This window comes from Nothobranchius furzeri, chromosome 10 (assembly GCF_043380555.1).
Source record: "Nothobranchius furzeri strain GRZ-AD chromosome 10, NfurGRZ-RIMD1, whole genome shotgun sequence".
NCBI classification, from domain to species: domain Eukaryota; kingdom Metazoa; phylum Chordata; class Actinopteri; order Cyprinodontiformes; family Nothobranchiidae; genus Nothobranchius; species Nothobranchius furzeri.
Window position 1 is genome coordinate 67,722,461 of NC_091750.1, and position 26,408 is coordinate 67,748,868.

The 26,408-nt window shown below is 40.6% G+C and overlaps 1 protein-coding gene across 1 annotated transcript; it reads left to right on the top strand.

Moving 5' to 3' along the window:
- The first annotated feature begins 240 nt into the window (after positions 1–240).
- Positions 241–25,606, top strand: mpzl1l (myelin protein zero-like 1 like). Its single transcript, XM_015961898.3, has 6 exons — positions 241–418; positions 3,492–3,673; positions 4,710–4,920; positions 11,977–12,106; positions 20,560–20,665; positions 21,108–25,606. The coding sequence occupies exons 1-6, from the start codon at positions 346–348 to the stop codon at positions 21,201–21,203; spliced, it is 798 nt and encodes a 265-aa protein (XP_015817384.1). The 5' UTR covers positions 241–345; the 3' UTR covers positions 21,204–25,606.
- The last annotated feature ends 802 nt before the right edge of the window (positions 25,607–26,408 follow it).

Genomic DNA, 26,408 nt, shown 5'->3' on the forward strand with positions numbered 1-26,408 from the left:
CACAAAATCACTGATAATTGATTATCTGTTTGCATTGATTAAAAAAAATCAAGACATTAGAATGACTTGTCTTCCCATTTGGAGAATAAACAGCCATGTTGTTTGATTTACAGACATAATGTTGGTCATAATTTTCTTGGAAGACTGTTAAATAAGACAAGTTTAAAGATGACGAACATTTTTGAGCTGCTGGTGGAGAGTAGCTGCAGTTATCAGGTCGGCCGGCGGGGGCAGTACCCGCCTCACTAAACAGCGCATGTGTGGCTTCGAAGAAGAGGAGAAGAGACTGGGACGGTAAAGGTAGAGAAAAAAATCCGAGGAACTACTCCTGTTTACAACAACGCAATGGAGCCCAGATGGCTAAATAACTCGCTCGGAGGTATTTTATGGACTGGACTCGTCTTATATGTCGTATTCGGTGAGTATTAGAAACAAAAGATGGGCGAAATCTTTATAATGTAAGGCTTGAATTGAAGGCAATGCCTTTAATGTGGGAGATCAGGTTCGCCAACCAACGTTTACACCCCCCATCCTCAATCTCACGGATTAAACGCCTTTGTTTGACCCCTGCGGGTTAAATTTTTGATGAAAACACTGGGGAATAAATTTGTTTTATCAGTGGTCGGTAGTCGCTTGTTTACACAAGCGCTGCTGAGTCGTTAGAAATCACATCAGTTAAATGTGGGGAAATCTGAATGGAGTATGGTTGGAGCAGTAGCTGCCGCCCTTCGGTGGGCTTATTCTGGAAGATGGATAAAAGAAAACGTGCGTTTCGTTCATGTTTGGCTTTTAAAAAAAGACACTAGCTCGATGGATGGTTACAAAAAGTGTTTTAAATTTCACATTTAACACGGAAAACGCATCCAAGATCAAGACTCTTATTGTACATATTTGTTGTTTTGTTAGCCGAACGTCTACGTGTCACCCAGAGAGGATTTTCTTTTAGTTGACCAACATTTACACCCCAATATTGTTACTATTTGCAGTGTTTATGGATCACGATGCGTTATATTTGCAGGGATTTGTTGATACTAGCACCAAGGCGATCAGCTGTGTTGCTAATGTTCGGGCCAGCCTCCAAACCAAGAGATGGCATCTGATTTCCTCGTTCCTCTCTTCAGCAGCAGCATTTACTATCAGATTTTTTACTCATCTATTAGCAGCACGAATTCAAACTCAGCTGCAGGCCCGAGATTTCACAATAAATCATCGTATCTATTCCAATCTCAGCATCTGAATGAAAAGCAGATAGAAAACAGTTCACCTGCTTACATGAGTAAATCTCATTTTAATGTAAAGTTGTATCCTTGCTTTTATTCAGTTTTACTGATAATGAAAAAAAAGGATCAACCTGATGGGTGTTGATTTAAAGTGTTGCTTTTATCTTAGAAAATGTTCTGAAACAGAAAACATCTAATATATTAAAAAAACTACCTAAAATTTTTAACATATTCAACCATATTTAACGAACACTAGTGTTTGACACCCCTTAATAAGTGCATAAAATCCAAATAAATACATTGTCTGAAAAATCTTGAATTTAGAAGAATTTGTCGTTTAGGTCAGGAAACGTAAACAAAGGGTTACTTCCGTCAGCTGGTGGACTGACCCCTCATTTTAGATTTTTACATTATAGGTCTTTTGCCGTCTCACACACACACACACACAGAATAATCTTGTTCTAGCTGAAGCTTATCTGCTATAAACACAGGTGGTTTACGGTGGTTTTGCTATAAATCTTAGACTGATATCATGTAACTGGGGAGGAAACGACCCCCAACACTTCCTTCTTTTTGTCTGGTATTCAAGCTGCTTTTGCCTCTGATTCACTGAATCTCTGTCCCTGTCTTTTTAGACAACCCCGAGTCTAAATGCTGCAGACAGCAAAGACTTTCTCTCTTCCTTTAACATTTAGAAGCAACTTTTAGATTGACTGTTTGTAGTAAAGCTGTCAAGATGCCCTGAAGGTGAATGTGCAGTAAGCTTAGAAAAACTACCATGAGCACGTTATTAATAAGTAACCTGTTGGGTTACATGTTTAACATAATCAGCTTTGTTCTGCAGGCAGAAAACTTTGCTACCAAACAATAAAATATATCTAAAATCTGTTGAATTTGTCAAAAACAAAACAATGATTTACCATTTTCTGTAAAAATGTAGGATCCATACCTCCTGAATTCAAAGTATTTGCACAAAATCACATAAACTGTGATCATTATTCAGTTGTAGAGACATTTTTAATAAATTCTTTTAATCACAAACCAATATGAAAAAGAAATAAGTTTAAAATGAAACTAAAGGTGAATTAAACCCTTCTAGGGCTCAGATACAGACTCAGGTTTAACGTGACCGTCTGGTTATTTTTCCACATAATTTTTATGCACAACTTCCCAGAAAAGACTGAACACTAGTTGCTAAAACAACACAGAGAGACTAAAAAGCATCTCTTTTATTTCCTTACTGTCTAAATGACTGATTGCATTTTATTTTATAAGACAGCCTTGTTAATAATTCAGCTATACATTAATTATTTATTGGCACCAACAGATTTTACCTTTGTCCTTACTTTTTCTTGATAGAATCGTATTACAGCTCGAGCGATTATTGGATGGATTTACCAGCTGATAATAACTATAATAAAGCCTGACTGGAGATTTTAGGTCAAAGAAAAATAAGCTGATTTTAGCATTAGAAGATATTTTTTGACGCCTTATTTTAACAACAGGAAGAGGTTTTTCTGCAGCTAGCTGCAGTTTTGTGTCGGAGACAACAGATGAGCCTGAAACCAAATGTTTCTGATACAACTCACTCATGTTTCGCCAGTAATTTCACTTCTTATCCTGTAAAAATTGTTTTGATTAAAGATGAAAATCTGGCTGTGGCGGTAACCTTCCAGAGCGGCGGATTTTGTTTATTGGAACAAATGCATTCATTACGTTTGTCCATTGTTTTAATACGAAGGGCCTCAAGGAAATCAGAAACTCCTGAAAGTTTTGAAACTCTGTAGTTAAGTTGGGTCTGCGTACAGTTTCTCAGTCCTGTTGACACTTCCTCTAAAACACGCTTTCACATTTCCTCTCAAAGGTTTAGAGCCTTTCGACAGCTTCCCCTCACCAGCAGATAAACGTTCATGTTGCCGCCCGAGCCACATTTCATCATCTCATTTGAGGCCTCCTGCTTGTTGAAGACTCTTCCTGCTAAAATAGTTGGTAAATAAATGAGGGGAATATAGAAAATTAATGAGGAAATTATTTAGTTATTTCCACATTTGTTTATTTGTTTACATTTTACTTCCTTGTTTATTGATTTAGTGTCTGCTTTGGCAGGAAGGGTCCTCCATACCCGCTGAGCTCTTCATTGTTGTGATGCAGGACAGATTTCCGTTTGTAACCCCCCCCCCCCCCCCCTCCCCACTGCAGACGTAAATTGAGCTTTTTTGCACCGGTTTTCACCAGAAACCTTTTTATTTATTTTCCTTTTTTAAAATAAAGCCACAGAGCCTGCGTGTGCGATCGACATCTACACCGACGCCGAGGTGATCGTGCAGAACGGCACCACGGGGGTCCTACGATGCACCTTTAAGACCAACCAAGTGGTCAGCAGCTTGACCTCGATGACCTGGACGTTCCAGTCGAGTGAGCCCGACACTCGTTTCTCCAAATCTCCGACTGTGGTGAGTCCCCACTGCTCGTATCCGCTCTGGGAAGGTTTCCCACTGACTCGGCGTGTTTTCCTGGGGTTGTTTTATCTGGATCACGGAGAAAAGCTGCAGCTGTTTCCTTCTGCTGATTCGGTGTCACCAGTGACCCAGCTTTTACTTTTCGTTCAGTGTTTTCCTTTTCTCATTGATGTTGCTGTTGCTGCCCAATTTGCAAGCAGTGTTTTTATTCGGGTCATCTACCCACAGCAAACAAACAAATTCAGCCCTGTGACTATGGAGGTTTAATTGAACACCATGTTTCTTGTTTGGACAAACGGGGCTTAGAATGCTGAATTAGCAGAAACAGAAAAGTCCCATTTCTACACGCAGATGCAGCTGCAAGTTTCTGGAGAGCTTGGATCATGTCCCATTTTAAAGACCTCTTGTTTACAGACCCATCGGACTGGGCGGGGGCCTCCCTGTACTTGTAATGGCATGACCTGCGGGGCTTTCATTTGCAGCGCAGTCATGCCAGAACAGATGTAAGCAGAGGGCGTTGCACAATGAGCCGGAGCTAAGTCCTCTGAAGTTTCAGCCGTGTGCTTTCTAACAAACTGCCACTCGGTTTGTTAGAAAGTGTTTGCATAATGAGGACGGAGGTTTGTCTGCATACAGGTCTGGAGATCGTCACACCGGGGGTTGGGGGTGTTTTTATTATTTTTTGCTCCAGTGTGAAAATTTGATCAGATTTATTATTTTAAAAGTTAAAAAGCTTTTGTTCTGTGAGCCGTGAGTCTCTGACTGAAAGAAAACCATGTTTCACTTTCAGTTCTAACGCTGCTGCAGGATTTCTAGTCTCTGGTCAGACTCCGGCCTGCCAGGAGCTCATTAATCAGCAAACAGGAGCTTTGCTGATGGTTTCGCTGCTCTTGTTTGGTCCCGTCCATGTCAAAATCAGAAGCTGTTAATATTTTGAACTGCTGCTTTAACATTTTTTATTTTGTTTGCAGCAACAGAAGGAGGAGCCAATAATTCCCCAACATTCGTCTGAATCTTTCCTTTTTCCTAGATATTCTATTTTCTCAATGGGAAGGGATTTCCGGGACCAGACGAGTTCAAAGACAGAGTTGAGTTCATCGGAGACATCAACAAGAAGGACGTCTCGATTCAGCTGAACCCGGCTCAGTTCAGCGACAACGGGACCTTCTTCTGCGATGTGAAGAACCCGCCGGACATAATTGGAACGCAGGCTCAGACCAGGCTCAGGGTGGTTCTGAAAGGTGACTATCTGGGCTGTGGGCTTTTTACTTCTGAAGAAATGTCTTTTGAATTTGTTTTTATTCTAAAAGAGCCTTTTTGGTCAGAACAATCAGGGCGAGCCTGTAGTTGATTTAAAACGACGCTGAAAATCCACAGTAAACACACCTGGATTACCTGGAAATCTCCTTTTAAATCTCACTTTACTCACCTCTAAACCTTCTCAACACCTTCAGGATAAACCAAACCGCGCCACCGGAGAAACCTGCAGCGCCCCAGCAAAAATTCAGGGATGTAGGTGATTTTAAAGTGTGATGATCACAACAAGTAATTCATGGTTCTTTTACCCTCAATGGCACTTAATACAAGGTAAACAGTGAAAACCTTTAGTGTGATGGATGAAATATTTGTGCAGAAGCTCCCAGTTTGTAGAAGCGGCCCTGGAACAGAAACCCAGCAGGCTTGTACTTGTTTTGTTTTTCTTATTTGCTTGAAGTCAGAGAGTTTGCGTGATGACTTGTTATCCTTCGGTTGAGCGGTGGTGGGAGTTTGCTGTTTCTCTGTGTTGAGGAAACAAAATCAGTGCAATATAGAACACGTGTGCTCCAGTCAAACGTGGCTGACCAGCAGAGCGGGTTCGTGGTTTTCACAGCTTATGAAGCTTATCGTCACTAGTAGGGCTGCTCGATTATGGCAAAAACAATAATCACGATCATTGTGACTGAAATTGAGATCTCGATTATTTAGGGGCGATTTTTCAATTTATGTTGATTTTATTTGTTTTTATTCAGTCATAAAATTGCTCAGGGCACAATCAGGACAAAACTAAATAAGAAACAAGATGATCACTAAAATAACTCCTGATTCCCAGTATAAAAAGACCAATATACTTATAGCTCATAGTCTATGACCCAAGGGCTATAGACCTTGGTTTAACTCATTTAAGTCTAACCAGTACAGACCCAAATACCAATATCTTGCAAATACTGACAGCAAGAATTATACAGTGGCATTTATAACAAATAAATGTAAATAAATTGATGTTCACAAAATGTTGCATAACATTTATTGAGTCATGTCAAGGTGCTGTAGGAGTGTGCACTAGCACCGTGTCCTCAGAGGGATTAGTTATTTATCAGCGTGAGGAACTTATTTCTACCTTATTTATAAACTATTTATTTACAAGTCCATCAGTTAATGTAATAATTGTCCCAACCACAGCTGCACCCCCAACCCGGTCTCACAGCAATCAGGGGCAAGCGACAGTTATCCAGAAAAAAGCTAAGGGTTACCAGAGATGTTTTTGAGGTGTTTGCTAGGTACTTTTAAGAGTTAAAAAGTCAAGAAGGGGATCTGAAAAGCTGTTGGAAATGGCGTCAAAGTCGCTACGTTGGCAACACTGTAGAGGAGCGCTTCATTTGCAACTCAGGGCAGCGCAAGCGGAAGGAGCAAATAATCGCCTTGTTTTGTTTGCATAATCGTTCAAAACTCAGATAGTAATTGTGATTAAAATTCGATTAATTGAGCAGCCCTAGACTTGATATCAAAAGCTTTTTATGCTCGTCCTGCAATAAGCTGCTGTCACTGAGAGACACCCCCACTAAAAGCTGGCTCATGTCTCTGAAGAACTTCTGAGAAACGCTAGACAGCTTGGTTGTGCTGCAGCTCATCTTCATCACTGAGAAAGCATCAAAGTGTGAAACTTGTCCTTTTGGTGGCTTTTTTTTTGACAACCTAAGAATAAACGTTTTGTAGTTTACCGGTTGCGTTTATAGAAGAAGCTTCGAACTATGAATTACCTGAAGGCCAGTGGTTTTTACTGGGGGTTGGTGCTGTCGTGCTAGTAACCAGGGTATAGACGGCCTCTTTAAAGGTCTTTTTCTTTGAGAAACCGTGAGATATTTGTTCTTTTAGAAACACAGTTGGTCACTCTTGAGTTGCACCTGCAGGCTGAAGGTGACACGTTTTCCAAACCCCTCATTAGCCGCAGAGAGGAGATGGGTCAGAAATGGCCAGGCTCCTTTACGCCACAGAAAATTTGCATCTGTTGCCCGCACACCTTGGATTGAGACCGCCCAAGAGAAGGAAAGAGCAGAGCGTGTCTCAGCTAGTAGAAGCTAACCATTAGCTACCCCACCACATGGTGGAAGTCGTTCAGGTTTATGTTATTTGTGGAAATAAAACATCATCGTTGCGTTTTTTTACCCAAGAAAGAAGAGCAAACAAAGGCAGCGAAAGACTCACGTTGTTGTTGGCGAGTCAGAGGTGAGATATCATGAGTAGGAATCTTAATTCAGTCGTTTTCCACCCCCCACTCTTCCGACTTACTTCTATCCCCTGAAACAGGAGCATCAGAGCTTCTCTCCCACAGAAAACGACTCGTAAAATGTTCATTCATTCTAGACACCGCAGCAGATTTATTGAAAAAATGAGTGGATGAGACCTTTAAAGCAGGGGTATTCAATTCCGGGCCTGGAGGCCGATATCCAGCACGTTTTAGTGGTTCCTCTGTTCCAACACACTTGATTCAGTGGTTGAATCACCTGTGCAGCAGCTCATCAGGCTCTGCAGAAGCCTGTTAACCACCAGCTGATTGAAGTCAGGCGTGTTGAAACAGAGTTCAAACTAAAACGTGCTGCAAAGCTGCCCTCTAGGCCCAGAGCTGAATACCCCTGCTTTAAAGGATTCAGAGCATTTGCACCATCTGCCACAGGGTCAGAGGTCACACAGAATCTTTCCAGGATGGGGCAGCACATAGACAGGTTTCCCTGAACCCTGCAGAGACTCCCGGAGCTGGCCGTGCTATCTAGAGAGGGCGGGGTCAGCCTATGATGCGCTGAGCTGGGTTAATCACCATATGCAGATCTTTCCATAGCGTAGAGTAAAGCCAGATTCATGCTTCTCCGTCTGCGTCAGTGCGGAGACACGCAATGTCCTTGCAGGCCTGCCGGAGAGCTCCGCAAGGACGGCAGAGTCAAGCTCTCTTTTCTAAACATCCGTCAGTCGAGACGGGCAACGCAAGCTTGTGATTGGTCAGGACGCCGCTGTTGTCTACACCGCCACCATTGCGCCCTCAAAAACATAAAGAGAGCCGAGAATAACTAGCGGCAGACACGGAGAAGCTTGAAGAATACCTCGTGAAAAAACTCTAAAAACATGAATGTTTTATTCTCCGTGACCGGAGGAGTGAAAAGATGCACAGCAAGCGTTTTATCTGCGGATGAAAATGACAGGAAACGTGGGTTTAATCAATCAAAGCTTTATTTATATAGCGCCTTCCGCAACCCTGTCGGGTAGCCCAAGGCGCTAAACATTGTACATGACAAAGTTAAATATGGTGAATAAATCAAAAATAAAAGCAGTTCAAATTACAAATTACAAAAAAAGGTAAAACATTCTAGTAGAAGACAAATGGGTAAAACAAGGGATAGAGTGAACCAACGAAAACAGGGAAATAAATTCAACATAAATAAAGGCCAAATTCAAACACATTCAGGAAACGCCAAGCGGAGGAGGTGGGTTTTTAGGCGACTTAAAGACTGGCAGAGATGGGGACAGCCTAACTGAGGGTGGCAACTGGTTCCAGAGTGACGGTGCTAGGACTGAGAAAGCCCGGTTCCCGCGACTACGACACCTAGAACGAGGGACAACGAGCAGGCCTTGGTCAGAGGAGCGCAGAGAGCTTGATGGGGAATGTCTGTTCAGGAGCGTGGCTAGATAGGGGGGAGTACCACCCTGGAAGAAATTAAAAACAAAGACGAGGAGTCTGAAGTGTGAACGATAGCAAACTGGAAGCCAGTGCAGGGAGGCCAGAACCGGACTGATGTGGTCCCGTTTCCTGGTTCCAGTCAGGAACCTGGCTGCGCTGTTCTGCACAACCTGTAGGCGACGCAGTGATGACTGACACAACCCTGCATATAGAGAGTTGCAGTAATCAAGCCTAGAAATTACAAAAGCATGGAGTACCCACTCCAGGTGGGCTCTTGACAGCATAGGCTTGATTTTTGCAAGGTGTCTCAGGTGAAAGAAACTGGACCGGATCACAGAGTTGGTGTGAGCATCAAATTTAAGTCCAGCATCAACTTTCACCCCCAAACTGGTGACGACTGGTTTTGAGTAGGGAGAAAGAGGGCCAAGATCAACATAACGACCCACATTCCTGCTGTTGGGGGTGAAAAACAATGAGCTCTGTCTTTCCCTCATTCAGATGCAGATAGTTGGCCATTAGCCAAGACTTTACCTCGTTAATACAGGACACAAAGGACTGGATGGAGTGTTCTTTCTCCTGACACAATGGAGAGTAAATCTGGCAATCGTCAGCATAGAGATGGAATGATAGGCCATGTTTACGAATGATTGACCCCAGAGGAAGCAGATAAATGGTAAACAAAAGAGGACCAAGGATTCCCTGTGGGACCCCCCAGCGGAGCCCCTCCCAAGAAGAAAAAACATCACCCAGTTTAACATAGAATGTCCTGTTGTGGAGATACAATCTAAACCAATCCAGAGCAGACCCTTTGATCCCAACCCATCCTTCCATGCGATCAAGCAGAATCGCGTGGTCAACTGTGTCGAAGGCTGCCGTCAGGTCTAACAACAGAAGCAGCACAGATGTTCCCTGATCTAGTGATAGATAGATATCATTTAAGACCCTCAGTAGAGCCGACTCTGTGCTATGGCCAGACCTGAACCCTGATTGAAAAACCTCAAACAGAGTCAGCTAAATGTGAGACCAGCTGCTGATAAATGACTTTCTCAAGCAGTTTTGATGTAAAAGGCATGGTAGAGATAGGCCTGTAATTTTCTATCACAGAGACATCAGCACCAGGTTTCTTCAGGGTCGGCCGAATAACTGCTGCTTTCAAAGCAGCTGGGACCACACCTGTGCTGAGGCTCTCAATGATAATCTGACCAAGTGAAGGGCCAAGACACGGAAAGGCGGCCTTCCAGAGATGAGGCGGCAGAACATCAAGTGGAGAGCCAGATGGCTTCTGCCTTGCAACAAGCTTACTCAGCTCAGAATAAAGCCCCCTTCAGACAGGCCATGAAAAACGGAAATGTTCCGGAATCTGTCCGTAAGACCTTTCTGTCTGAATACAAACATCCGGATAACGTGTTCCGGAATTTAACCGGACGAAGCCCCTAGTAACAGGTCCAGACTTGTTACGGACAGGGTGGCTGCTTCAGACTGGTGAGGTAGAGTTCCGGACAAGAGGGAGGGGGAGGAGGAGGGGACCGGGGGACGCTGTGTGCACCTAGATAGCTCGCTGCTGTAGCATGCGGCGAACCACGGCAGCTCGCCTCCTACGGTACCGTCTAGACGCGCGACGGAGCGCTTCACACCGCTTCAGTGATTCCTTTAACCATTGAACTTCATCATCCAGGTCTCTTATGCGTCTTCGTGTGCGCAGAATTATGCTTAAGCGCCTCGTGATTTTTATCTTGAGAGGCGCTATAGAAATGATATTTTCTTCTTCTTCTTCTTCTTAACATGAGTCCGATTCCCCACCCCACCCCCCCGCGGCCGTCAGACATCTGGAACTTTTCCCTGCTGTGTGAACGCAGCCGAAAGGACAAGTTCCGGTACAAAAGTGGTGTGTCTGAAAACACAGTTCCGGTTAAAAACCGGATTGAATTGTCCACAAATGTTCCAGAATGTCTGTCTGAAAAGGGCTTAAGAAACGGTATTGAGGGAGCTCAGGGTGGGTGGTGATGTAGGAACTGGAACAGGGTCAATAGAGTTACCAGAAATAGCTGCTCTAATGCCCGATACTTTATCAACAAAGAATCTGTGAAAAGCTTCAGAGTTTCCAGCAGCTGTAGGAGACATGGAGCTAGGCTCCTGATACACCAGAACAGAGTTCAGTGTTTTGTAGAGCATCTTGGGATTCTTGGTTTGTTTCAATGATGTCTGCAAAATAGGCCGTTCTAGCAGCCCTCACAGCATCCTGATAAGCAACCAGAGATGCTCTGAACAACTCACGCGAGACCTGTAGGCCATCCTTTTTCCACTTTCTATCAGAGGATCTACAAGTCCGTGTGACATCAGAGAGCCAAGGCTCCCTCCTAGGTCTAGACTTGCAAAGCTTGAGAGGGGCAACCACGTCCAGGACCTGATTACAAAGTACATCAAAGTGTTGTGAATAGTGATCAATGTTAGATGGATCTGGGTTAAAGGTCTCTAACTTTACAGACATACAGTCCACGAACTTTGCAACAGTTTCTGCATCCAGGGCTCTGAACCTAGTAGCTGCAGCTTCACACACAGGGACAGGACATGGCAACGTAACATCACAGAGTATTGGAGAGTGGTCAGAGAACACAGGAGGCAAAGTCTCAAGGTTCATGACAGGGAGACCAAAAGAGATAACCAGGTCCAGGGTGTGACCCCTTTGGAGGTGGCGAGCGCATGAAGAGGTGGAGGAGAATGAGAGACAAATTTGTCCGTGTTAAAAGTCTTTTATATACAAAAAAAACACAATATAAACACACCATCTTGGACCGATACATGACAGGATACCACAGAACAGCGCTACGCCCTCTGTTGTCCTGCCGGGCAATTGCTTTGCAACACTCTCCAGAAGACGGAGACGCATGAGAGCAAAACACTTCCGTCAATCCGTGCGTGTCTGTCCCTTGCGGAGCTGACGGAGAAGCATGAACCAGGCTTTAGACCACAGGGTGGTGGAGCGGGCGGAGGATAGCAGCTGCTTTTCCTCCAGATCAGTGGCTGCACCTTCCATGTTGGGTCAGCATGTTTGTAAAGGAGAACCCCACCAGCACCTCCTTTTGTTCTGCTTTTGTCCCTGCTCAAATACACCTGATTTAGTGTCTGAGCGACCCAGGGTAACGGTCCTGAAGGACCAGGACTGGACAGAACTCTGGTAGAGTGTTGCGTCCTGGAGCTCATGACCCCAGACTGGTGTCTAGATAAGCGCGTCTGACTTTAGCTTGATGCAGAAGCAGAAGTCGGTTTCTCCAGGGTTTATTTTATTATGAGAAATTCAGCACATAGATGTTATTAGTGAAGTTTATTTACTCCATTGGTTTTGGACCCTAAGTATTGTCTTTTTTTCCAGAATCTCTCCCCCAGAACAACACCACCATCATAATTCTAGCCATTTGTGGTGCTTTGTTTGTGCTCGTCATCATCGCTGTGGCTGCCTGCTTAACCATGAGGATTCTCCACAACCGGCATGAATACGAAGGGTGAGTAACCATCAGAAATCACTTTTCTCCTCTGATATTTACCTGATTTGTGTCTGAGATTGTAGGAATGTTTTCTGTTAATACCCTGAGTATTAAAGCAGAGGTTTCTGACTCTCTGCTGCTCTTGATTCTGAGTCTTTTAACAGTAAATAATAAAAATGCCTGCATGTTAACTCTTTTGTGGGACACGTCAAAAATCCTTAAGGGGACAAAGTTTTCATGATTTTGTCTCTGCACGGGAGCTGGGTGGCTTTCTTCACCTGAGCTGAATCTTTTCTCTATCGATGTTACTAATCATTAACTCATTCACTGCCAGCCGTTTCCTGATCGCTAACGGCCTTCGCTGCCAGCGTTTCTCACCGTTTTTACAGTTTTTTTTTAAGAGTCGCAGAACGTTGCGCGCCAGGATGATGTCGATGCCAAAACAACCAAAACAAAGAGGAGACTCACCTCTTACATCAGGAAGAATCCGTGTGTTTCGAGCGTTATCCGTTCTTTCATAATCTGTTGTTGAATTGTGATCGGCAGACGCTTTTCCGGTTCGCGGCTCACTTTTTTTTTTACAGGAACGGCTCAAAACGATCTCCTAACACATGGATGGTCTGCTTCCTGATCACGTGACATGGGACATATGCGGATGAAGATCGGCTTCAGGGCTGAGATGTTTGTTCTCTCAGCGCGGGGGCTCGTTCTGATGCTCAAACAGTAAAAAAATGCAAATGACGACTTTGGTCGTCATTGGCAGTGAATGAGTTAACGCAGTTTGCTTCAAAACGACTCAGAAACTAGATGTAGCTCCTTTCAGTTCGTTGACCACGTCCAGCATGAACTTCATTTAACTGAGAGCTTTAACCTCTCGAGCTGAAGGAATGTTGACCCACCCGACCTCCTTCCTGTGGGTTCCACCTGAGATCTTTGGGGTTGCTCTTTGCTCTGGTGTCGGCCATTTTCCTCCATCTTTGTGTCCTAACAACTAACATTCTCTGTTCACATCTGCAGAAGCATTTACAAGTAATCTGATTACAGCCACATCATTTTACTCTAATCTGAGGAGGATTAAGCCAGTGTCTCACTGTTCTGTGACACTTTGGAGGAGAGATTTTGCGAGAAACTTTCAAAATGTCTCCGAACGTTCACTAGGGTTCGGTTTCACTGGTTTATTAGGATCCCTGTTAATTGTCACCAAAGTTGTTACTAAACATCCTGGGGTCCAATTCACATACATGACTTTATTCAATCAAACAAGTCTGACGTTTTCTTTTCAATAAATACATAAAACATTCAGGTTGAACTGATAATATAATAAAATGTTAATGCTTTATATCTTTGGGTAATATGTTCCTGTCTTGAGGCTCTATAAGCAGCTGATTTTTGCAAGAAATTTGTGTTGGCCCATTCATGTGCACACAGTATCTAGTACAGTGGGTGTGTATCAGGTCAGAGAAAATCAACTTTTCAAAAATATAAATATAAGTCTTAAGGCAGGGCAATAAATCGAAAATGTATTATCGAAATTTCTGACTTACAGAAATTGTTTTTCCCGTGTGGTTCCTGGAAATAGAAAGGTGTGTTCCTGTCCCTTTAACCCTCCCACTGTCCTAATGGGTGTGACCCCGCGAGGAAAGTTGACCACTGAGCAGGATTGATGGTTTATCCCTTGGGTCCATGTGGCAGGGGTGAGGTGGTGCTTACTCCTCACCCCTGCCACGTGGACCTCAAGGAATAAACCATCAACCCTGCTCAGTGGTCAACTTTGGTGCGCCTCAGTGCTGCTGTGGCTACACTGTAGCTCATCACCATCAGTGTGTGAATGTATGAATGTATTGTAAAGCGCTTTGGAGTCCTCTGACTCTGAAAGGCGCTATACAAGTGTGGGTCATTCATCATTTATCACAATCATAACTGTAGACAGTCAAACCCCTCAGAAATGCAAAATAATGTCAAAACCAAGGTTTAAAGCCTTATTATTGATGGACCAGAGCCATCTTAAACCAAAATGGGCTTTTTACATCTACATGGATCCAGTTAATGTCCTCTAATTAAACCGTCCAAAACCAGTCCTGCATCTTCTGAAAACCTTCTAAAAGCCATTCGTATGCATGTTTTTCACACATTTTCACCATAACTTCCGTTAGCGTCGTTGTCTTACCTAAATCACGACTAGGCACAGCCCACTGAGAAACTGGCTTTAGGGTTGAAACCTAGTTCCTCCACTAGAATGTTGGAATCCGTTTTTCTAAGTGTTATCTTTTTGGCAAGACCAAAACTAAAATCAGGTCAAGCTGATTTGTTTTAGAAAAGTCTGGAGCTGCACGGACCCCTCACAGCGTGAAGACTGAAGGATGTAGAATTGGGCAAATTAACTGAACTCTTCGCTGAACGCTGAGTAAGAAGAGATGGTCAAAGGTTTCCCACAGTAATCAGATTACTTCAGTAAATGTTTAACACCAACTAACCAGTTTTCCTCTAAGCTAAACTTCCATCATCTGCCATCTTTCATCACTGATCATCTTTTAGTTTTACTAATGGTGTTAAGGAGGTCGTTGAGATTGTTTATGTTGGTTTTCTGCCTCTTCTGTCGTCACATTCAGATCATGTCTAATAATTTTTATCAAAATTAGTTAACAGAGGTTTATTATTTTAAATCGGTCTGTTTTTTTATGTGAAAATAAAATGAAATATTTTTAACAAAAGATTATTTAAATTATTCATCATTATTATACTGAACAGTGAATAATTTATCTACAGAATTAATATTTCACGCTTTTCCACTATGTAGTTAATCAGCCAGATGTCGTACTTTTAGGCCTTTTTACCTCATAAATCTTTAAACGACCCAAAAACTTTAATTGGAAAACATTTGTTGTTCAACAGTGTTTTTAAGAACCTTTTTTTAATTCATTTTAATGTTTTACATAAGAAAGGGAAGGAAAAAAGAAAAAAAGAAAAAAGATGGATAATAATAACTAAAAAAACAAAAAACTAATATATATATAAACAATAAAGGCACAGAACGTACAAAGAGTGTCTGTACAGCTTAGCGTTACTGTACACAAAACGAGGTTAGAGCAAGCTATGGGTAGGTAAATAGAGATAAAACACATTTATATGTAGATACATACACATATGTCCATATACACACCTACACATTCACTTACATATACATACCAATATACATATACACACATGCATAGATATATATGCATAGGAACGGTAAAGACGAAAACAGAGCAGTCATGGTTTAAGTAAAAAAGAGCAAAGGGGCCCCCAAATCTTCATAAATGGGTCATATTTATGATGCAAGTCATGGGTCAACTTTTCGAGAGGAAGGATGGCGGATATTTGAGCAACCCACAGGCTAAGCGTGGGGGGCTGGGATGATAACCAGACAAAAAGAATACATTTCTTGGCAAGAAATCTAAGAATAACTAATAAGGATTTTTTTATGTGCGGCTAATAAATGGGGGTCAACATTAAGGAGGTAGAACAAGGGTGACAATGGATAACGTACTCCCAGAATGTCCTGAGTTGCTGAGTGAACCTGCCTCCAGAAAGCCTGAATAACATTACAAGACCAAAAAAGATGAAAAATGTTCCTTTGGCAGTCTTACATTTACTACAAAGGCTGTAGCGGGTGGGGAACATCCTCTGAAGATGAACTGGTGTGTAATCAAATCTGTAGAAAAATCGGAAATTTTGTTCCTGTATGGCAATGGAGGTAGTTTTAGGGAAAGCTCCCGTACAGACCTTGTGCCAATCCAAAGGGTTAATCTTCATCACCAGATCACGCTCCAACACCCGCTTAACAGAATCAAAACTTGAAGATTCCAGACTAAGTAGAGAGGTGTAAAACTTAGAGAGGAGGCCCCTAGGGGATCTGGAAAGAGTAAAAGTATTTTCCATTTCAGTTAGTTGGAAACGAAATGAGGCAGACCGTAACAGGGATTCAGTATAATGACGGATTTGAAGGTATTTGTTGAAGTCTTTGTGACCAGTATTACCATTAGCCCCAGAAGGCCAATACTCCGAATGTGAGGCGGTAGATCTGGATTTAAGACCAGAGGGGACCGGATTGAAATAAAACATCCCTCCAGGCCAATAATGTATTGTAAACCGATGTATTATCTTTGAGAGAGTCTACCTGGTCGAACTTAACAATATAAGGAAGGCAGGTTAGTCTTCTAGGGAGACCGGCCAGAGTTTCCAACTCAACCCACAGGGATGACACTCTGTTCGAGAACCAGTCTCATATAGTTTTGAGTTGCGAGCACCAATAATAAAATTGTATGTTAGGTAGGGAGAGGCCTCCTAATTGCTTTGATTTAGTAAGCGTAGAAAATTTTATTCGTTGATGTTTATTGTTCCAAATAAAACGTGAAATCTCCGAGTTGAGGGATTTAATGAACGAGGGGGGTAAATAACAGGGGAGGTTCTGAAATAAATAAGACGTGGGAGGTTGTTCATTTTTACCATATTGACCCTGCCCAGTAGGGCTGCACAATATATCGAAAAATTATCGTCATCGCGATAACAGGACGTGCGATAGGCCCATCACAAAGCACGTCAAAAACGGCGATAAATGTTTGGTTCAAACATTTCCATTCGTGTCATACATCAACTTTTTGTAAACCAACTCTGTTTTTTACGCGTAAGTATTATTTGACCAATCAAATGTAGCCCTTCTGATATGCGGCCAATCAGATGGGTCAGTTCACGTAATACGCCCGCCCCCTACGTAGACCCTTACCCCAAAATTCCACTATCTCCACTCCGCCCCCGCTTTCCGCTGCCGCTCGCTTCCCTTGTTCGTCATGCTGGCTCAGACTAACGAACGCACTTTGTGCTGAGGCTTCTGGAATCAGCGCTGCTTTCAAACGTTAACGTGAACCCGCTCGGTGTCGTTAAGCAGCTGATAATAACCGGGCTGACTCCGACACGTGCCGGTGAACCAACCCACCGTTAGCCCCAGGCTCCGGTTAGCTTCCAGCTAAAAGGCTACAGCACTCTCCTCCCAGTCCCACCCTGCTAAAGAGGGCCTGGAGAAGTTCCCCCACTAAGGGTTTGATTTTTGGACGCCCCATTACTATACTCAATGTTTATGTCCCCAACACAGACTCACCAAACTTTATATCTCAAATAGTGCTACTTTTTAATCAGCACTGTGATTGTTTGGGCTTTATGGGTGGCGATTTCAATTGCATACTAAATGCCAGGTTGGATAAATCCTAATCGGCGCCGGTATCCAACCCAAGGGCTTTGTCAGCTCTCAAAGGTTTATGCACGGATTCTGTGCTAATCGATATCTGGCGCATGCCGAGCCCTAATACGAAGGATTACTCTTTCTTTTCACATCCCCATAATTCATACTCTAGACTTGATTACTTTTTTACCCCTAAAAACTTTCTCTACTCTGTTCAATCTTGTTTAATTGGCCCAATCACCATCTCGGATCATGCCCCTGTTTCTCTACAGTGTGATTTAATTTCTGACATTCCTAGGACCCCTATCTGGAAATATAATATATCACTACTAAACGACGACTCCTCTTGCGCCTATGTAAGAAAAAGTCTCTCTCAATATTGGGCAGAAAATAGCCTTTCACCAGTTTCGCCCACTATAATATGGGATGCAGCGAAGGCTACCGTGCGCGGTTAGCTTATCTCCTATTGCTCTTTCAGAAAGAAAACAATGGAGAAAAACAGGTTACTTGAATCCAAAGTGATTAGGCTGGAACAGATCCATAAGCAATCTCCCACCCCAGAAAATTTCAAGGCATTAATTGCTGTCAGAACTAAGCTTAATATAGAATACACTAACCACGCTCGAAAACTGCTTCTCTATACTAAGCAGAACTATTATGAATTTGGCAACAGATCGAGCCACCTCCAATTGAAAAAACAGATTAGTGAGCGATCCATTACTGTAATAAAAATGGATAAAGGGGAAGCCATTTATGATCCGTCAAGTATTAACAAGACTTTTAGAGATTTCTATAAATCCCTTTATTCGGCAGGACGGTGTGATCCAGATGGAGCTGCTTATTTAAATAATATCTCTTTGCCTTCTATCTCGGAAGAGGACCTCTTTTCTCTTGATGCAGCCTTTAGCCCGAGTGAGGTATGGGCAGCAATCCAGTCAATGCCAAACGGAAAATCCCCTGGCTCAGATGGGTTCCCTGTGGAATTTTTTAAAAAGTTCTGGCTGGAGATTTGACCTATTTTCCTGCCGGTGTCCGTACAAGATCTGCTCGGGTGCAAGATCGGCTCGGGGTCCTTCGACTGCCGATGACGTCAAAGTACGGCAAACCCATTCGGACAAAATACACTACACATCTATACTGTTGGAAAGAATTTAGCAGTGTCGTTATTAAAATAATGTTTCTTAAGATGTAAGTTTGTGTTTATAATGGTATTTGTAAAATAAAACACTACATTTCATTCATAATGTTGAACTCCTCTTTGAGCACATCCCTTGAAGGATCATAGGTATTAGCAACACCTGTGAAATTGTATTTGCAGGAAAGAAGTGTGTCCCGCGCTCAAAGGGAGGGAAATACAGGAAAAAAGAGGAGGACTAATAAAAATGGAAAATAACTCATGTCAGAAGAGGGGAGAGTTTCACAAATCCAGTTAAAGATAAGATTGTCGAAAATTTTGTGTAAGGGGCCCCATGTGTGTGTTCGCCTTGGGCCCCCAAATTGCTAAATCCGCCACTGATTATAGCCAAAGCAGTTGAGTGATTGGCCCTGAAGCCATACTGTCCATTATTTAGAACACTATTTTCCTCAATAAACTTATCCATTCGTGTAACAAAGATTTTTTCCATAATTTTAGAAAACTGTGGAAGCAATGATATTGGTCGATAATTAGTAAAATTATGTTTGTCACCATTCTTAAATAATGGGACCACTTTAGCAATTTTCATTGCATCAGGGAATACTCCCAATGAAAGTGACAAATTGCATATATAATCTGTAAACGGTTCAACAGCAGTTTCAGTTATCCAAATCCTCATTATCAGTAGATCTTTTGTTTCCACAGTTTTTTAACAATATCAATCACTTCATTCTTCTCAACCTTAGTAAGGTGAATGCTGTGAGGATTTTCTGTAATAGTATTCAGTTTGTCTTCCACATTTGGTTTTAGAATTATCAAACTAGTCCCTACACTTACAAAGAAGTCATTAAACTCTTTAGTGACTTCTTTGAAATCTTAAATATCAGTGTGCCCCTTGACAAAGTAACTAGGCAAATTAGAATCAGCTTTATTTACCCTGGTCACACGGTTGTTTATTCCCCATGTAGCTCGTGAATTGTTTTAATTTCTGCTTAACAATTCACTATAATAATTCTTTTTGTGTTTCCTTATGATTGTGGTTAATTTATTTTTAGATTATTTATATCCTTCCTCTGCCTCCTTCGTCTGTAATTTAAGAAAATGTCTGTACGAAGTGTTTTTCTTTACACAGGCATTCTTTATGTATGCCATTAGTCAACCCAGGATGTAGTTCACTGCCAACCTTAGTTTGTTGTAATTTACAGCGTTTATTAAATATGAATTTATCATATGCAACATTAACATCCTTAACATAAACTTCCTTCCAGTTTTGTATCCTGAGGTTATAAATAAGTGCATCTATAGCTTTAATAGATTTATCTCTTGTGTTTGAATTTATTTTTGTGCTTTACCCAATGAGTTAATGGTCACTGATATCAATCAGTCATCAATATACCACTCTTAATAACTTCATGCTTTTTATTTGTTAAAATATTATTAACAATAGTAGCACTCAGTGTAGTAATCCTAGGTGGTTTGGTGACTAAGGGTAAAAGACCCATACTAAACACTGAGTCAACAAAGTCGGATGTTTTTAGTCTCCCAAGATTATCTAAATTTATATTAAAATCACCACATAAATAAGGTCTTATTCTTGACTGGATCAACCAGCTCACTTATTTTGTCAGTAAATGTTTACCACATCAGAACCAGGTGTTCTGTATACACAACTAATTATTATACCGTATTTTTCTTTAACATTACTAACTTCTATAGTTACTACTTCATAACATTTTTTTCACAGATGGTCATTTTTTCAACTAATTTTGATTTCAAGTCTATAGATATATACAAGGCTACACCACCTTTTTTATTTATGTTTCCACCTTCTAGTTACTAATATGGACAGATCAATATTGGTAGAAATTCTTTGATATTTATTGTGATTGTAATGAGGCGTCTTATCGTTATTTCGCCATCCAAAGAGTTTCATGTCTTTTTATTTCCAGTCGTAACCTTTTTAGAAGCTCCTTTCCACCTTTAGCTTGTCTCTGTTTTCCTCGTAGCTGCATTATTTCATGTGTTCATCTCTCACTGCTTTATTTTTTATCCCGTGTCTTATGCATCATGCGTCCCAATGTCTGCTCGACACCACGGCAAATGGTAACCCTTATCTAGATGCACCACCCCGGAGAGCGCGAGCTCTCAGTCTCTGCGGCCGCAAAAGAAGGCAGAATCCAACCGAGAGGCTTCCAGGTGTTCCAGCCCCTCAGGTCCACTACAGGTACAACCAAATCCACTGGAGGCCACAGCTTGACTGGTTCCAGCTCACATGAATGGTTCTGGGTTGTCTCCTCCATTCACATTTGTGCCGAGCATCGTTTTGTTTAGCATCCAGGCTGAAGTCAGTCATGTTTCTGTTTGCTGTTGTGCCCATTTGGACTTGGGTTGACTCTAAAAGTGGTAGATGTGTGGAATTGTTTCTGTCTGGAGGTTTTAGTAAAATCTAATCAGTGGTCTGAGATGTTTTACCAAAAATGCCAGAAAATGCAGGAAAACGAGCAAACTCCTCATGCACAAAGCTAAAGATTACAATCTGGATTGTGTGTATGAATGTTTGAGCACTAATTCACACTAAACTAGCTTAACAGAATAAAAGCCTTCGTTTGTTGCTGTTTTTTATGGTTTAGTTGATCTGTGTTGATTCTGTTTCTCTTGTGCTCTAGGGCCCGGTGATATACGCCCAGCTGGATCATTCAGGAAGTAAAAACTCCTTCCACAAGATCGAGCCGGTGGTCTACGCTGACATTTGTAAAAACTGAAGACGGGGACCAAAAGAAACAAAGAAAACACTAAAAAGTTTGAGACCTCCGTTAGCTGCTCACAGGGAGGGTGGGAACCGTTCAACAGGGACAAAACTGGTGTCGTTTCTCTTTTCTCCGTATTTTGTCCTCTGAACGCATGATGCTGTTACATGATAGTGTCTTAACGTACTTTGTTGTTACGGCTAAAAAAAAAACCACTCCATCATACGAGCCTTTTAAAAAGGAGTTCTCAAGTACAGGGATCAAAATAAAAATATCATTCCAACTAAAAATATTTAATTTTGTAAACTTTCTTTAATCCCCTCTCACTCTGAGATGCGTTTACAGACCGTTGCACCGACGCCACTAAATCCACTTTCATAAACCGTCAACATCACATCAGTAGCTGTTTGTTTGGCTGTTTTTTTATTTTAATGCACATTCTTACAACAAATTTTTGCATATTTATTAAAATATATCTTTATATTTTAAATGATCTCCATTAATTCATGGTCACTTCAGCCTCCGATATCCTGCTTGGTGTTTATCAAACTTTAATTTGATCATAAAAACCTCTCTTGAACCAGGCGCGTGACCTTTTTGACCCTTCATTTGAGTAGTTGGTCACGTTAGCGTCTGCCTCCTCCAGATGGAATCAATTTCTTCTGTTTAGATTTATGCCGGGTGTTTCTAAACTTCTGATTTCCGCCTTAAATAGCTGCTAGAAAAATGTCTTTCTTTTATTACCAAACTACACATTAAAATGTTTTTAGGACCCCTTCCTTTGAAGTGTGCACCAAAAAAAATGTTTATTTTTCTTTAAATCACAAAAACACACAAACAGTAGGATTAATGATGGAAATGGACCCGTTAAGTTTTGATCCTCATGAAAAGGGTCTGCCGTTCTAAAAATAACAATAACAGGTATAGTTGTTTCCTAGCAGGTGCTAATGAAAGAAAAACGAGCCTCAGGTCCTGAACAACCAGAGTCTTGCATATTTATTTTTGTTAGCATGGAGATGAGTTATATTCATGCGAATATTGAGTTTTCTTTTTTGTTCTTTGTCTTTTAAACCTCTCGTGTTTGAAAGTTTTGTTACATATCTGCGTTGATCACATACTAACTGCCTTCAGAGCTTTTTTGGTTTAGAGACGGAATAATTTAAATGAACTCTGAACCAGAAACGAAATGAAAAGCTGCAAAGAACAGTCCCATCCTTGGAATTATCTCCCTTATCAGAATACAGAAACGTGAAAACAAAAATCGCCAAATATGTACGAAACCTCGGAGCGTGCACAGTGATTTTTGTGCAAAAAATATAAAAAGGTTTTCTTGTTGAGCTGCTCGTTTTGAGTCTTTCTAATGTGAAAGACGTCGATCAGAATAAAAAAATGTCTTTTTGGTTGAAAGAAGTGACTGAAAAAACCCTGAAACATGAAGAAAAATTGATACCAGTCGAGTAAAATTTACAAAAATCTGAATAAATGAAAGTTTGGATTAAACGCATGTTTTTTTTTCATATTAATGTACATGTACTCGGTGCAACAGTCTGTTTTGTCTCCACCGTGGCGCGTTTCCATATTGATTCCATATAGACGTAGCTCGGACATCGCTCGCGGTAACGTTGCATGCAGTTCTTCTAACATCCGTGAAGTGAAGTTGGTACTTTTACTCAGCTAGGAGAAGCCGTCCCACGTCGTGTTACTGTGAATGCTTCCAGCTCACCGTCAAAAAAAAAAAAAAAACAACTCCTGGCATGTTGTTGTGGTACCCTTTTTACTCCCGTGGAACTTTCACCTCAGTGGAACAAAAATCCTCTTTAAGTCGTGATTTTGTTTTTAAGTTAATGATTTTAAATTTTATTTTTAAATCAAATCTCCACCCACTGTCTTTCCCGCTCATTTTTCTTTTTCTTCACTGCCCTCTAAGGTTGTGACTTTAAAATTAATATATTCAGTATTTTTAATTCATTTTTGAAAAAAAAAAAAAAAAAAGTTCAATTGAGGTGAATTTTCTTCTTTTATAAAAACTGGGAGGTTTTGCTTAATGAAACAACTTCCAAACACACTGCATATAATTTACTAACACGCAAAACATAATACTAATGTTATTTTTTAATCTATATTTTATGTAAATCTCAGTTTTATTTTTCTCACTTATGGGCCAAATATCAGATTTATTTTCCAGATACTGTCGAGCTTTAAATGCATTCCAGATGTCAGTTTTTATTTCCTTTTGTCTTAAAGCATTTAAAAGCCAAATTTGTTATGTATGTTTGTTTCCATCGCCTATGAGGATGATTTGTTTTGCAGCTCGTGACTCAGAATACAGTAACTTTCCACGCCGACCCGTGTTTGTATTTAAGTTGAACTCATCGTTTAAAGATTTTGTGCTGTTTACTGTAACTCATTCCAGTGTGGTTCGGCTGTGGACGTCCTTCTAGAGGACGCTGGTTTTGCTGTAGAGGTCAAGAAAGTTGCTTTATTTGTCTTTTATTTTGTAAAATCAAACAAACGTGCAGTTTGCTCAGGACTGATTCAGAATGAGCCGACTTGATGATTTATTCAGTCAGCAGGTGGGGAAATAAGAAAAACAGTATCTGAAAAAAGTTCTAATTAGATTTCTTTTTAATTAAGAACTCATTATGTTGCAAATTAGAATTTCTTTAAGGAACAAAAACATCTTGCAACAAGGTTCCCAAGGTTCTTCCCAAATGTTCTCAAATTTCTCATGTGAGCCGAGATCAAATTTCCTCTCAGAGAGCCTTTGGAGCTCCTCTCAAACTCTTCTCAGTTTAGTCCCTGTGAGTCAAAAAGTGCTTTGGGAAGGTTTGGAGAACTAAGAAACTAAATCAGGACCAAAATAATACAAATCTGACATTCCGAGCGCAACAAATCTGCAACTGAAACAAGTAATTCTATACAAATTCCAAATGAATCGACACCTTGTGAGTAAATGGCATCAAAAGATTTTGCAAAAAAACATTAAAAATTGTCTTAAAGTTCCAAATCTGTTCAGTTCCAGCTGAAAGTTTACATGCTCTCTGAATGTTTATCCTGGCTTTCGGGCTTTACCAAGATTTGTTTTCATTTACATCCTTCGGAATCTCCTTTCCAATCAGCGCGGGTCCAGATTTGACTTTGTGCCACGTTTCAACACGTTAAAGAACCAAATATTAACGTCTAAAATGTGATTCTGCCTATTTCATGATCTTTAATCAAGTTTCAGGAAAATGTTTTTTTTTTTTTACGGTGAATGTGTTAGAAAAGTTTGAGATTAAAGGGAGGAGATGAAATCTGCAGAAACTTGTAACAGAATGAAAGGAAATTTAAGGTGATTGATCATTACAAACCTGAATGTAAAAACTATAAAACCGTATCGCTCACAAGAGATGATCAAATAGTTAGAAAAGGTGATCATTTAGAATAAGTCACCAACATGAGTTGATGTTCTTAGTTGAGTTTCTAAAGTTGACTGCATCATTGGGATGTCACTGAAAACTATAAATGTTACCCGTTTCTGCCAAGTTTTAATGTTAAAACCTAAAAACATTAAAATCTACTGCCTTAAGAGCTGTGATGCTCATAAAAATCCGTAAAAAATTTAGCTCTGGTAAATTGATCTAAAATAACTTGATGTGATTTCTGGAAATGATTAAATGTAAAAACAGTTTTGATGCATTTATTCTCAGTAAACATAAATGCATCTTAGTGGTTTTCAGTGAACTTGAATGAAGTTTTTTTCTGACTAAAGGAATCCTGATTTCAGCTCATTTTGACTCCACCTGATGCAGACTGTCGTCTTCCATTTTTCTGTTTTCTTCTTGGTTCCTGTTATTTTTTTGTTGCCACGCAGCAGCATGCACCTCGACCAAACAGAGAAAAGACCAACCGTGTATGATACCAACAAACCACAAACTGCTGGTCGCTTTTCTCCCGATTGTGACTGCCTGCAGTGTTTAGTGCTGTTGTGAAAATTGTGACGTAAAAATTAAACTATGAGAAACTATGTTTCCCAGTTATTCCAAGGAGCTTTTACGTGCAGTTCCTGGGGGTTCGAGCGAACGCAGGATGAACTGTTCGCCCACGATGAGTATGTGCTCGGTGTTTATTTGATGGTAAATAGTCGTTTAATTGTTTGATGTGTTCTGTAAAACCTGCACTATGTCTTGCATTACGAAGACAACCATTTCCCTGTGATTTTGTTGTTTTTATTTCTCTCTGAACGATCATGGCCTCTGTTCTTTAAAACTGGAATGTTGTACATTTAGTGCCTTTTTACATTTCATCTGCTAACTTGAACATCTGCTTGAAATAGAAGAGAAAAGATTCATTTATTTTCTTTTGATTGTATTTTTTATAAGCATATCGCCTCTGTATCCACTGTCTCAAATTTTATATAAAACCTACTTCTGGCCATATTCACGTGTTTGCTCTTATTATTATATTTGGACTTTATTGTTGGATCTTAAAAACAGGATCAGTGCTCTAAAAGTATTTTAAACCAGTACCTACAGAGCAAGAGCGTCCAGAAGGGGGCGTCACACTGCAGTGAGAAGGGGGATCAACTAAGATGTAGCATTAAGTTAGGATACATTTTTCGTTTATTTTTAACATCTGAATATTTGAATCACTTACAAATTTGGATAAATTGTGAAAAAGCGGAAAATGTTTCATTCAGTTAAAAAAATTGTTTATAAGAAGACCGTTTGAAACAAACCAAATATTTAATACTGCTGTATTTAAAAGAAAAATCATTTTTATAACATTTTAATGATCATTGAGCCTATTTTTCTTTAATTTCTCTGAACCAGCTTTTTTTTAAGCAAATAATCACAGATACTGGTAATAAAGTTAGTTACTATTTTAAAGTTTCTTGTAAGAAAATCTGTTTTATTCTAAAAAGCAAAGAAATTAAAATTTGTAAAACTACTTAATATTATTTGAAATTAATTTTTGGGAGAATTATAGATTATTTAAGCTTTTTAACATTCAGGACCGTTTTAAGTACTTTTATTTTTTACTGATTTCTGAGTTTTAACCTGAAATGGTTTTACGTACGTCAAAATCAAAACCCAACGTAATGCGAGATCTCGCGAGATTTGGAAAGACTAGATTTAGCTAGTACCACGATAAAATTTAGCCGAAATATTTTAAATTGATTGCGTTTTAGCTATTTATTTGTGTTTTATAAAGCTAGTTAGCAGCGGCGACCAGGTAGTA